The sequence below is a fragment of the Molossus molossus genome, unplaced genomic scaffold (assembly GCF_014108415.1).
Source record: "Molossus molossus isolate mMolMol1 unplaced genomic scaffold, mMolMol1.p scaffold_m16_p_23, whole genome shotgun sequence".
Taxonomy (NCBI): domain Eukaryota; kingdom Metazoa; phylum Chordata; class Mammalia; order Chiroptera; family Molossidae; genus Molossus; species Molossus molossus.
The window spans coordinates 13,533,991-13,548,367 of NW_023425359.1; the positions used below are offsets into that span (position 1 = coordinate 13,533,991).

Here is a 14,377-nt window from a genome sequence, read left to right on the forward strand (position 1 = left end):
CATGGGAGGCATGGTTAAATATCCGACCCTCTATCTTGTTAATGACCTAGGAGAGGCTCAGAGGAAGCTTTGTAGATACTTCTGTTAGGTGAGATGAGATCATAATGGGCAGGGACTAACATATCTCAGCAGAAGTGTTTAGCAAGGGAAATATTCTTATGCCAGCTCTGGAGTTGGACTGCCTGGTTTTAACTCCTAGCCTCGTCAGTTACTAGTATGTAATGCTGGATATAACATTTAACCTCTTTGGACCATATTAAAAACACCCAAAAAAGAAAATTAAATACTAGTATTTCTAAATATAGATGCATAAGTTCTCAACAGAATACTAGTAAACCAAATCCAAAGCTATACTAAAAGGATTATACACCATGAGAAAATGGGATTCATGCTTGGGATACAGGGGTGGTTCAATGTAAGAAAATAAATCAATATAATATATCACATCAATAGAACCTAGAGAAGAAATATGATTGTTTTAATTCATGCATATGACATTTCACAAAAGCCAACATTGTTTTATGATAAAAACTCTCAGAAAACTAGAAATAGAAGTGAATGTACTTGATATGATAAAAGGCATTTATGAAAAACCCATAGCTAGCATCATTATTCAGTGATGAATGACTAAAAGTTTCTTCTAAGATTAGGAATGAGACAAAGACGCTCATTTTCACCACTGCTATTTAACATTATCCTGGAGGTTCCAGCCAAAGGAATTGGACATGAAAAAAAAAAAAATTGAGAGATATCCAAGCTAGAAAGGAAGAAAAACTATCTCTATTCACAGATCACATTATCCTATATATTCCAGAGAAAACAACTAGCTTCCATTGTAGCATGTATGAAGCTTGGAAGTCTCTGCTTTGTTCTAACAACAATTAAGAACTGAAGAAATTAGAAAATCAGCAACTCTTCTTTAGATCTATAAGAGAAATGACATCACAGGACAAACTGCTACCCCCCAAATTGGAGAGACTGAAAAGCAAATATAGTGAAGGACAACTTACTAGAGCAGAAGACTTTGTAGTAGTCAGTGCTAGTGTAGGGGAACATGAACTGTAATTGAAAAATATCTGCGGAACACATGGAATAAGTCTGAGAGATAAAAGCTAGGGGGAGCCAGTCATTAGAGACCCCCCCCCAGTTTTGTGAGTTTTATCTCATGAAGCTCTACCTGGTTCTCACAGTGAATATCAGAACAATCTTGTGATAACAGTAGGGGAACCATTTCTAGAGCATTCAGTTTTTCTTCACAAGGTCTGCCCTCAGGGGAAACTCTTCAACCAGAACCCAACTTGCTGGGGTTTTATCAGAGCAGAACTGACTTGAAGGAAGGAGACTACCTAATCCTAGCCCCCTCTAGCCATCCTGTTCAAACTAAGGGGAAGGGAGGAGAAAAACTGACAAAGTTGTCTGAAGTTACAGTCTAGAGGTACAGGTTCAATAAATCTAATCTTAGGACAACTTACCACCAGATTACTAAAACACAGTATAACAGAATATGCACAAGATCTATATGGGGAAAATTACAATACTGATGAAAGAAAGCTAAGAAGAACTAAATAAAGAGATATTCCACATTCATGGATAGGAGACTCAGTGTTGTCAAGATGTTAGTTCTTGATCTATAGATTTGATACAGTCCCAATCAAAGTCCCAGCAAGTTCTTTTGTGGATACCAACAAACAAGCTAAAGTTTATATGGAGAGGCAAAAGATCCAGAGCCAACACTGAATTAAGAAAAAGAGCACGGTTGGAAGACTGACACTACACGACTAAGACTTACTGTAAAGCTACAATGATCAAGACAATGTAGTATTGGCAAAAGATTATACAGGTAAATCAACTTTGACAAAGGAGCAAAGGCAATACAGTGGAGGTGCAAAAATTATCCTTTCAACAAATGGTGCTAGAACAACTAGACATCCACATTAAAAAAAAAAAAATTTAGACACATACCTTACACCCTTCACAAAAATGAACTCAAAATGAATCAGTGATAAATGTAAAATTAAAACTATAAAACTCCCGCAAGATAATATAGGTGAAAACCTATATACCCTTTGGTATGGCAATGACTTTCTACATAAGGCATCATCAAAGGCACAATCCATGAAATAACGAATTGATATGTTAGACTTCATTGAAATTAAAAATTTTCTGTTCTGTGAAAGACTCTGCCAAGAAAATGAAGACAAGGCACAGACTGCGAGAAAATACAGACATCTGATAAAGACTTATTCAAAATATACAAAGAACTCTTAAAACTCAATAAGAAGCCCTGGCCAGTTTGGCTCAGTGATTAGAGTGTCGGCCCGTGGTCCAGAGAGACCCAGGTTCGGTTCCCGCAAAGAGCACGTGCCTCGACTGCAGTTTGTCCCTGGCCCTGGTTGGGGTTGTACAGGAGGCAGCCGCTTGATGTGTCCCTTCCATGTTGATGTTTCTCTCTCTCTTCCTCTCTTTCCCTCCCACTCTATCTGAACAAAAAATGGAAAATGTCCTTGGCTGAGGATTAAAAAACAAAAACCAAACTCAGTAAGAAAACAAGAACAACAGGGTTGCAAGATCAACACACAGTAATTAGTTCTGTTCCTGTAAGCCAGTAATGAACAATCCACCAAGGAAATTAAGAAAGCAGTTATAGTTACAGTAGCATCTAAAAGAATAAAGTGACTTGGAATAAACTTAACCAAAAAGATTAAAGACTTATGTACTGAAAATTATAAAACATTGCTGGAAGAAATTAAAGGAGAGCTAAATAAATAGACAACCCTTATTTATGGTTAGGAAGACTTACTATTATTTACATGTCATTGTTACCCAAAATGATGTACAGGGTCAGTGCAATCTCTATTTCCAACAGTCTTTTTACAGAAAGAAAATATGATCTTCAAATTCATATGGAATTAGATAAAAGTGGTTCCAAATAGTCTAATAATCTTGAAGAGGAAGGACAAAGTTGGAGGACTTACTTTCCAATTTCAAAACTTACTATGAAGTTACAATAACAAGAGTGTGATACTGGCATGGAATTAAGAGTCCAGAAATGAATTCATATCTATAGCCCATTGAATTTTGACATAGGTAGTGAATCCATGCAGTGGGGAGAGAATATTCCCTTTAACTCATGTTCCTGGACAACTGGATTTCTACATGCACAAAACTGAATTTGGGCCTCTACCTCACACCATGTGAAAAAACTTAACTCAGAGTGGATCAACAACACAAATATAAGAACTACAACCATAAAACTCTTTGAAGAAGACATTGGGATAAATCTTCATGCCCTTGGGTTTGACAATGGAGTCTTAGATATGACGTCAAAAGCACAAGCAACAAAGAAAAAATGGATAGCCCTGGCCAGTTTGGCCCAGCGGTTAAAGTGTCGGCCTGCGGTCCGGAGAAACCCGGGTTCGGTTCCCGCTAAGGGCACGTACTTCGGTTGCAGTTTGTCCCCGGCCCTGGTTGGTCGTGCGGGTGGCAGCCAGTCGATGTGTCTCTTCACGTCGATGTTTCTCTCTCTCTCTCCCTCCCACTCTATCTGTACAAAAAATGGAAAAATATCCTCGGTTGAGGATAAAAGAAAAATAAGAAGAAGAAGAAAAAATGGATAAAGTGGGCTTCATCAAATAAAAACTTGTATACATCAAAGGACATTATTTAAGAAAGTGAAAATACAGTCTAAATAACCAAAGGAACTATTTGTAAATCAAATAATCTGATAAGGTTTGATATCCAGAATATATAAAGAACTCCTACATCCCAATAGAAAAATGGACAAATAACTTGCATAGACATTTCTCCAAAGGAGATATATTAACAGCCAATTGGCACATGAAAAGATATTCAACATTAATTATTAGGGAAACTACAAGATACCACTGCGTACCCATTAGGATGACTAAAAAAGAAAAATGGAATGAAAGGAAGAGAAAAGAATTACGTTTGCAAGGATGTGAAAACAGTTTGGTGGTTCCTCAAGAAGATTAAGCAGAATTACCATATAATCCAGCAATTTAACTCTTAAGTATATAGACAAAAGAACTGTAAGCAGGACTCAAACAGATACTTGTATACCAGAGTTTATTGAAACAGTATTACAGTAGCTCAGAGGTAGAAATAATCCAGGTGTCCATCAACAGGTGGAGAGAAACAAAATGTGGTTTGTACATACAATAGAATGTCACTCAACCATAAAAAATGATGAAGCTGCTTATTTGATACATGCTCCGACAAGGATGAAACTTGAAAACATTATGCTAAGTGAAATTAGTCAGATACAAAAGGACAAATATTATATGATTTTACTTATATAAAATACCAAGAACAGGCAAATTCATTGAGAAAGTAGAATTTACCAAGGGCTGAGTGCAGAGTTAATGGGGAATTATCCTTAATAGTTACAGAATTTCTCTTTGGGATGATGAAAAAATTTTGGAAATGCATTGTGAATGTAGTTTAATACCACTGAATTGTACACTTAAATGGTTAAAATGGCAAAATTTATATTGTATATAGTTTATCACTTAAAAAATAACAATGTATTATACCAAAACCGTTGAATTCTATACTTTTTTTTTTTTGTTTTTTTATCCTCACCCAAGGAAATTTTTCCAATTTTTGTTCAGGTAGAGTGGGAGGGGGAGAGAGAGAGAGAGAGAAACATCGATGTGAAAGGGACACATCGAGTGGCTGCCACCCGCACAACCGACCAGGGCCGGGGACAAACTGCAACCGAGGTACACGCCCTTAGCGGGAACCGAACCCGGGTCTCTCAGGACCGCAGGCCGACGCTCTAACCGCTGAGCCAAACCGGCCAGGGCTCTATACTTTTTTTTAAGGGTGAATAGTGTAGTATGTGAATTATGTCTCAATAAGGCTGTTTTAAAAAATACTTTGCAATTGTGATCATATGCTATAAGAGTTTTTTTTACCCTGTTGTATTAGTTTGCCAGGGCGACTGTTACAAATGATCACAAACTGGATGGTTTGAAAAACAGGAATTTATTGTCTCAGGTGGCTAGAAGTCTGAAATCAAGGTGTTCATTGGCAGGGTTGGCTTCTGATGGTTAGCTGGCAGTGTTTAGCATTCTTTGGCTCATAGATGTATCTCCTGGATCTCTGTCTTAATCTTCACATCATGCGCTTCCTGTGTGCACGACTCAGAGTCCAGATTTTTCCTTTCAGTAATAACACAGACATTGTTTTAGGCCCCACACTAATGACCTCATTTTAGGTTGATTACCTCTGTAAAGACCCTATTTTTATTTTTTCAGCCTTTATGAGGTACCATTGACAAATGAAAATTGTCTGTATTTAAGGTACAAAGCATGATGTGTAGATATATGTATACAGTATGATAGTTTACCACCATCAAGCTAGTTAATATATTTATCACCTCAGTTAATTTCTTTATTTACCTTTTTTTGTTGTTGCTAATCTTCACTCAGGCTACTTTTCCCTTAAGTTTTAGATAGAGTGGAAGGGAGGGAGGGAGGGGATGGATAGAGGGAGAGAAGGAGGGAGAGAGAAAGAGAGGGAGAGAGAAAGAGAGGGAGAGAGAAAAAGAAAAACATCGATGTGAGAGAGACACATTAATTGGTTGCCTCCTGCATGACCCTGACCAGGGCTGGGGATCAAACCTGCAACCCAGATACCTGCCCTTGACCCGGAATCAAATCCATCACCCTTTGGTCCGAGGCACAATGCTCTAACCACTGAGCAACACCAGCCAAGGCTATCCTTTTTTACCTCCCTGAAAATAATTAAGACCCACTAGGCAAATTTCAAGTGCACGATACAATATTGTTCACTGTAGTTGCTCTACTTTACGTTAGATCTCCAGAACTTATTCATCATATAACTGAAATTTTATATCCCTGGACCAATGTTTCCCAATCTTCCTCTCCCCTCAGTCTGACTGTTTTAGATTCCACATGTAAGTCAGATAATGCAGTATTTAAGACCCTATTTTTAAATATGGTCACATTCTGAGGTATGAGTACTTCAACATGAATTTTGGAGGAACAATTCAACTCAACGCATATTTTTCACTCATTATTACACAAACATAGTTTGTTTGTGTTTTTTTTAATCCTCACCCGAGGACATTTTTCCATTTTTTGTTCAGATAGAGCGGGAGGGAGAGAGAGGAAGAGAGAGAGAGAGAAACATCGACGTGAAGGGACACATCGAGTGGCTGCCACCCGCACGACCAACCAGGGCCGGGGACAAACTGCAACCGAGGTACGTGCCCTTAGCGGGAACCGAACCCGGGTCTCTCTGTACCGCAGGCCGGCGCTCCAACCGTTGAGCCAAACCGGCCAGGGCACAAACATAGTTTTAATGATTACAGAAGAATATTCACTTATCTAGTTCTCTACTATTAAATATTTATTACTTTGCAATATTATAATTACCATGAACACCTTTATATAATGCTTTTTTGGTATCATTTTCTTAGAACAAATACCTAAAAATGAAATTGTCCTATCATTATAAGGTACATGATACATGCCATAGATATTTACAAGTATGAGAGGCATTTTTTGCTTTATTAGTAGTTTATTAAGCATATTTTCTCTTTGTGAATTATCTCGTTGAGTCATTTGCCCATTTAACTTGTAGTCTTAATGTTTTTATAAATTCATGTAACCAGAGTGATAATTGTACTTTTTCTTATATTTTCTGCAACAGTTTAGCAGTTTTCATTTGCCCTTTAATTTTGGTCTTGTTTCTTTTTAAAATTATAGAAAATTTTGCCCTGGCCGGTTTGGCTCAGCGGTTAGAGCGTCAGCCTGCGGTACAGAGAGACCCGGGTTCGGTTCCCGCTAAGGGCATGTACCTCGGTTGCAGTTTGTCCCCGGCCCTGGTTGGGCCGTGTGGGTGGCAGCCACTCGATGTGTCGCTTTCACGTCGATGTTTCTCTCTCTCTCTCTTCCTCTCTCTCCCTCCCACTCTGTCTGAACAAAAAAAATGCAAAAATGTCCTCGGGTGAGGATAAAAAAAAAAATAAAATAAAATAAAAAATAAAAAAATAAAAAAAAATAATAATAATAAAATTATAGAAAATTTTATTTTATTTTCTTCAGTGTTTTTTTCTGTTACTTCAACAATTGGCTTTTCCTTCTTCAGAGTTTGCTAAGTATGTAAATTCTGCTTTTTCCTGGATGTTTTTATTTTGTTTAAAAATATTTCACTATAATACACTTGTAATTTGCTTTGCTAAATGATACACTGTTGGAATCATTTTGTTTTTTATTGCTGGTGGTTCAAATTTTATTAATCACTGCTTTCCTCAGTGATTAAAAATGTCTTATATATTGAATTAAATTATTTTGGGATGGAGATCTATTACATGCATACTCTATTAAAGAGTTACAGTATTTTTTTTTTTAATCCTCACCTGAGGAAATTCCTCCATTTGTCTTCAGATGAAGTGGGAGGGAGGAAGAGGGGGAGAGAGAGAGAGAGAGAAACATCGATGCCAGAGAGATGCATCAATTGGTTGCCTCCCCCGCATAACCCCTACCAAGGCTGGGACTGAACTGCAGCCGAGGTACGTGCGCTTGACAAGAATTGAACTCAAGACTCTTTGGTCCTTGGGCTGATGCTCCAACAGCTGAGCCAAACTGGCCAGCGCGAGTTATAGTATGTTTTAATACCTGAAAAGAATATTGTCCTCTCCCTGTCTTTATTTTTCTTCCCTTTTCAGATTTTTTTGGTATTTTTGCCAGTTTATTTTTGCTTATGTGCTAGGAGCATTTGTCTCCATCTTCCACCCCTGCACTACTTCTGACATTTAAAAAAATTTATTTTATTAAATTTACAAGGAAAATAATTTGAGAAATTCTGAATATATATCATTTACTCTTCCCTTTAAAGTACTTGTTATGCTCGGGCTGGTTTGGCTCAGCAGTTAGAGCATCGGACAGTGGACCAAAGAGTCTCAGGTTCAATTCTGGTCAAGGGCACATACCTCGGATGCAGTTTGTCCCTGGCCCTGGTCAGGGTTGTGCAGGAGGCAACTAGTCGATGTGTCTCTCTCACGTCGATGTGTTTCTCTCTCTCTCTCTCTCTCTCTCTCTCTCTCTCTCTCTCTCTCTCACACACACACACACACACACACACACACACACCCCCCTTCCTACTCTTTCTAAAGATAAATGTAAAAATATCTTTGGGTGAGGATAAAAATAAAGTACTTGATGTTTGTCACCCGGCCAGTGTGTCTCAGTGGACTGAGCGTCGTCCTATGGACTGAGAGGTCCCTGTTCAATTCCCTATCAGGGCACATGCTCGGGTTGTGGGCTCGATCCCCAGTAGGGGGTGTGCAGGAGGCAGCCAATAGATGTTTCTCACATCAATGTTTCTATCTCCTGCCTCCCTCTCTGTCTAAAAAATCAATGATATTTTAAAAATAAGTAAAGTACTTGATGTTTTTCTATATTGTTTCAACTCTTTTTATTTTTATAAAACTTGTAGTTTTTCATATAATTCAGAAAAATGATTTACTATTGTTATTCCTTATATGTGTATATTAGTTTCTAGTGATTTTTGTTTGATTCTTTTTCTGTTAACAGTCAAACTTCTTACTATTTCCTCATTGCTTCTATCTGGAAGTACTATTGATTAGTGTTTATCTTATATGTAGTTGTTTTACTTTTATCAATTCTAACACTTTTCAGTGGACTGATTTGCATTTTCTGGGTGAACAATTATATTATACAATAATGATTTTATCACTTTTTAAAAATATTTCTTGTAACTATTTCACATGTAACTTGGTCAGATAGAGTATCTGAAAACTAATATTAAATAAGAGAGATAATGGAAGACATACTTTCTGTTGTTGTTATTCCTGAATGTATTATATGTACTTCTGGTGTTTTACCATTAATTATTATGTTGTCTGAGAGCTTGAAAATCAATCATTTTTAAGTAAGCAGAATTACTGTACTTTTGTTTTGATTTATTGTGGGACTTGGGGTAGTATTTGGAATTGGTACCTACAGAGATTATTGCATGGATTTATTTTAATTTCACCTGTTAAAATAAAGCATTTTTTGCACACTTATTAATACATTTACTAATATTAAATCACTTTAAACAACTGTAGTAAAACCTATTATTTTGCTGTTGATTTTTCTTTTGTACATATCATTTCATTTTGTTTGTCAGCATTCCTTTTGGCTTTTTATATCCTTATCAATAAGTGACATTTTGGTGGTATATTTGTTAGGGTTTGATTTCAGGGTAATTTTTGTTTGAAATATCTAGAACATGCTGTTACTATTCCAACAACCAAACTACACTAAACGGAACAGCAAACTAAAAGTGTTCTTTAGGTGATTAGAAAAATGAAAGAATAGTATAGAAGTCCCTCCTTATCCACAGGGGATAGGTGCCAAGACCCCCAGAGGATGCCTGAGACTGTGGATAATAGTGAACTCTATGTGCACTGTGTTTTTTCTACACATGTATACGTATGATAAAGTTTAACTTATAAATTAGGCACAGTAAGAGATTAATAACAATAATAATAAAAGAACAATCACAACACTATTGTGTACTGAAAGTTATGTAAAATGTAGTCTCAGTGAGTACTGCACTATACTCACTCATCTTCTTGTGATATGTGAGATGATACAGTGCCTACGTGATGAGATGAAGTGAGGTGGATGATGTGGACATTACTATTAGGCTAGTATAAAGGTTACTTAAACACAAGCACTGTGACCATCGAACTGATAACCGAAACAGCTAAGTGACTAAGGATAGTAAGGTATACAGCATGCCTACGCTGGATAAAGGGATGATTTACATCCTGGCAGAATGGAGCAGCCTAGTGTCCTTTTGACTTAAATCAACTACTGTTACCAGTTTTTCAGCCCTTAATACCAGCTTCAGCAAAGGACACAGTGTCCTCCAGAGCTTGATTCCTTATTGTCACTAAATATAAGCCCATAGGTCTTTTGGGTTTTTTAAGTTTTATTGTAGATCACTTGAGAAAACAGATCACAAAGCTCTGGAAATCTTACAGTCATAATCTCTCTGTTTCTGTTTATGCTTTAGCCACTAACTGGAAGAGCCTTTGGACTTTACATTTTCTTTTTTCCCTTACTACTGAGAGTGTATTTCAACCTAATTTTTTTTTTTTTTTTTTTTTTTTTTTATCCTCACCCGAGGACATTTTTCCATTTTTTGTTCAGGTAGAGTAGGAGGGGGAGAGAGGAACAGAGAGAGAGAGAAACATCGACGTGAAGGGACACATCGAGTGGCTGCCACCCACACGACTGACCAGAGCCGGGGACAAACTGCAACCGAGGTACATGCCCTTAGCGGGAACCGAACCCGGGTCTCTCGGGACCGCAGGCTGACGCTCTAACCGCTGAGCCAAACCGGCCAGGGCTCAACCTAATTTTTTAAAAGGTGGCTTTCAACCAGATTTCTTTGTCTTTATGTCCTACCTAAATGTAAAGAGACCTATCTTTTTTTTTTTCTAGAGTGAATATGAAGATGTTAGATTAGACCTTTGTCACTACTCCCTGGATATTGCAGAAGCCCTCTCTTTTCTTTTTGTACATTTTAGCTCTACCATCCCCTCCCCTGATTTAATCGTTGAAAAACACAAATGTATTTATTACCTTTTATTGGTTCCACATCAGAAACAAGATGCAGGTAGATTTTTCCCTCATTCCATATACCAACAATAATTGTATATAAATTAAAAATTTAAGTATAAAACAAATAATTATTTAAGTACCAGCAGAAAATATAGACATATAATCTTGTTGTGAAGAAGACTGTAAAATACACAATAGTAAAGGAATATACATTGAGAAAAAAATTGCAGCATGTGGCAGACAAAAGATTAACAGCCTTTAATAAAGAGCTATTTTTATGTGATAATATACAAAAATAGTATTTAGCTATATGAATAGTCCTTTATAGTATAGAAAGAAATTACTTAATATTTGACTATTCTTATAGACGAACTAATCTTTTATTCTTTTATAGCAAAAACAAATTAGTTACTCACCAGGAGTATATAGTATAGAACATCAGCAAGAGATAACTAAACTGAAGACAGACTTGGAAAAGAAAAGTATCTTTTATGAGGAAGAATTATCCAAAAGAGAAGGAATACATGCAAATGAAATAAAAAATCTGAAGAAAGAACTACATGATTCAGAAGGCCAGCAACTTGCTCTAAACAAAGAAATTATGATTTTGAAAGACAAATTGGAAAAAAACAGGAGAGAGAGGTAAGACTCAAGTTACTTACCCCTCTAATAAATAGTTATTGGATGCCTATTATGTGCTAGAGACTAGAGTTACACAGGCAATAAACATGTTCCAATCCTCAAGAAGACTATAGTCAAGATTGGTAAATAGAAAATTATAGTACAGCTCTATAGGAAGCAGTGGATGTGAAGAGGAACATCCGTGGAAGAGGCACCGAAGATGACTTCGGTACATCTAGGGTTTTTTGGACAAAATGATGTTTAAGTTAAGACCAAAGAACTATGTAACTGTAGAACAGTGTTTGAGTAGAGGCTTCAGAATGTGCTAGGATCTACAGGATAAGGGGAATATGGCACATTCAGAAAATGAACAATGTTCATTATGGTGAAACATAAAAGGAAAGGTGAGCATGGTGAGAAATGAGGCTGGAAAGGAAAATAGAGGCATGCTCAGGAAGGAATGTAAGGAACTTGGACTTCATCTAAAGGCCGTTGCAGGAAAGTAACATGATTATATTAATATTTTTAAAAGATTACTCTTGCAACTGTGTGGATAATAGATTGGAAGGAGCAGACAGTAGATAGGAATCTAGCTGTGAGAGATGAGGTGGGTGGACCTTAGGTAGTGATAAGGAAGATGCAGAGAAGTAGACAGAACTTATCATTATCATTGTCAACTTATATTAGAAGACTAAGTTTATTCAGTTTGGTACATACATTCAACAGAAGTGTTTTAGAACCTACTATGTGCAAAGACATTGGGAACATGGCAGTGAACAGAAAAAAATTATCTGTCCTTATGGAGCTTTTCTTTAGTTATGGTGAAAAACTACAAACAATAAGTAACATACCAAACGTAATGATAAATGTCAAGAACAAAAAATATGGCAAAAGATGGGGGCTATGGAGCATTAAGGGGAAAGATTTAATTATATGTATAAAATGGCCAAGGACCAGTTTGGCTCAGCGGTTAGAGCGTCGGCCTGCGGTCCGGAGAGACCCGGGTTCGGTTCCCGCTAAGGGCACGTACCTCGGTTGCAGTTTGTCCCCGGCCCTGGTTGGTCGTGCGGGTGGCAGCCACTCGATGTGTCCCTTCACATCGATGTTTCTCTCTCTCTCTCCCTTCCTCTCCCTCCCTCCCACTCTATCTGTACAAAAAATGGAAAAAATATCCTCAGGTGAGGATTAAAAAATAATAATAATAAAATGGCCAAGGAAAATTATATGGAGAAGGTGATTTCTTCTTTTTTTTTAATCCTCACCCAAGGATATTTTTCCATTGATTTTCAGATAGAGTGGGAGGGAGGGAGGGAGGGAAGAAGGGGAGGGGGGCATTGATGTGAGAGAGACACATCGCCTGGTTGCTTCCCACACGACCCTGACCAGGTCTAGGGACCCAACTGCAACTGAGGTATGTGCTCTTGACCGGAATTGAACCGGTGATTCTCCGGTCCATAGGCTGACACTAACTGCTGAGCCAAACTGGTCAGGGCTAGAGAAGGTGATTTTTCAGTGAGGACTGAAGATAGTGGGAGAGGTATCTCTACAGATGTATGAAAAGAACATTTTACATGGAATAGAACGAATCTGTTAAGAATAATAACAGGAAGGCAAAATTATGTAGACAGTAAAAAATAAGTGGTTTCCAGGAGGTGGGGGTGGGGGATGAATAGGCAGAGCACATAGGATTTTTAGGACAGTGAAACTGTTCTGCAGGATACCATGATAGGGGTACATGTTATTACACATTTGTTCAGACACTAATGATGCATGACACCAATAGTGTTGTGTGTGTATATCTATGTATGTAGGTAGGTATTAGGTAAGAAGGAAAGAAGGAAGGAAATAGCAGAGGAAGAAAGGGTTGAGTGTATTGAGATAACTGTTGGAAATTTAATTGTGAATTTTCTATGCTATTAAGAGCTGAGTATAAGGATTCATATTGTGGTTCATATATCCTCTTAACCTCCTCATTTTCCCATACTTTCTAGTATATGCATAACCAAATAAGTGAACATGATCTAGAAGTCTACAAATCACAGATGTCTTCCTCAGATTTTCCATTGGAAAACAAAGTAGATGTTATTAAATAGACAAATCTATTATTTAAAAGGAAACGATTGTGATTTTTAACTTTAAGGGAAAAGATTGGGATTTGGAATAATCAAGATCTAAGTGACTTTTCAGGATAAAGCATATGGTACCATAGCCAAGCAGGGACACCATAAGTTTACCTTTAATTCTATTCTCTCATGTTTTCAATTGTGTTAGTCAAAGTGAAAGGGAAGAATTTGAAAATGAATTCAAACAGCAATATGAACGAGAAAAGGTGTTATTAACTGAAGAAAATAAAAAATTGACAAGTGAACTTGATAAGGTGAGTGATTCAATCTAACTCATGCATTGAGCACATGCTAGATGTTCAGCACTGTAAAACTTTATATTTGGTGTACATTTTTGTTTAATATTTCTCCTTATATGTAAGGATTGCTTGTTGGTAAAGGCAATTTCTCATTGTACCAATCTGTACAGTAGTAGTCTAGAGAGAGGATTTTGCTTATCTTATATTTTGTCCCATTTATTTTTTTGACCCTCTATTCTTTTTTTATTTTTGTTTTATATGTTTTTATTGATATTTTGGAAACAGGAAGGAAGAGAGAGAGAGAGAGAGAGAAACATCAATGTGAGAGATACATTGATCAACTGCCTCTTGTACTCACCCCCAGCTGGGGATCGAGCCTGCAACCCAGGCATGTGCCCTGACCAGTATCGAACTGGGACCTCTCAGTCCATGAGACAATGCTCAATCCACGGAACCACACCAACTGGGTTGAGCCTCGGTTCTTTACTTCACTTCCCATTTATTTTATTTTCTACTCTTTACCTCCATTCTGTCATGGCTAAGTTAAAGCTGGCCCTTGAAACAATGAGGCCAAACTGGAGAAGTTTTAACAACTATAATATCATATTTGTGATGGAGAACTGATAATAGCTAGAAATAATAGTGTTGGTCTGTAAGAATTCAAAGAAACCAACTCTTTCTGCACTCTGTGACTTGAATAAAGAGCAGAACCAGAGATTTAAACCTGTAAGTGGCCAGATTAACAAACTTTCAAATGCTTGAAGGA

The 14,377-nt window shown here is 37.2% G+C and overlaps 1 protein-coding gene across 6 annotated transcripts in view; it reads left to right on the forward strand.

The window, feature by feature from the left end:
- Nucleotides 1-14,377, forward strand: part of CDC42BPA (CDC42 binding protein kinase alpha) — a 222,747-nt gene that overhangs the window by 135,172 nt on the left and 73,198 nt on the right. For all 6 annotated transcript variants that reach the window (XM_036277347.1, XM_036277348.1, XM_036277351.1 and 3 more), the window contains 2 exons: nt 11,023-11,270; nt 13,521-13,626. In XM_036277347.1, coding sequence (XP_036133240.1) covers nt 11,023-11,270; nt 13,521-13,626 — 354 coding nt within the window. The remainder of the gene's footprint in view (nt 1-11,022; nt 11,271-13,520; nt 13,627-14,377) is intronic.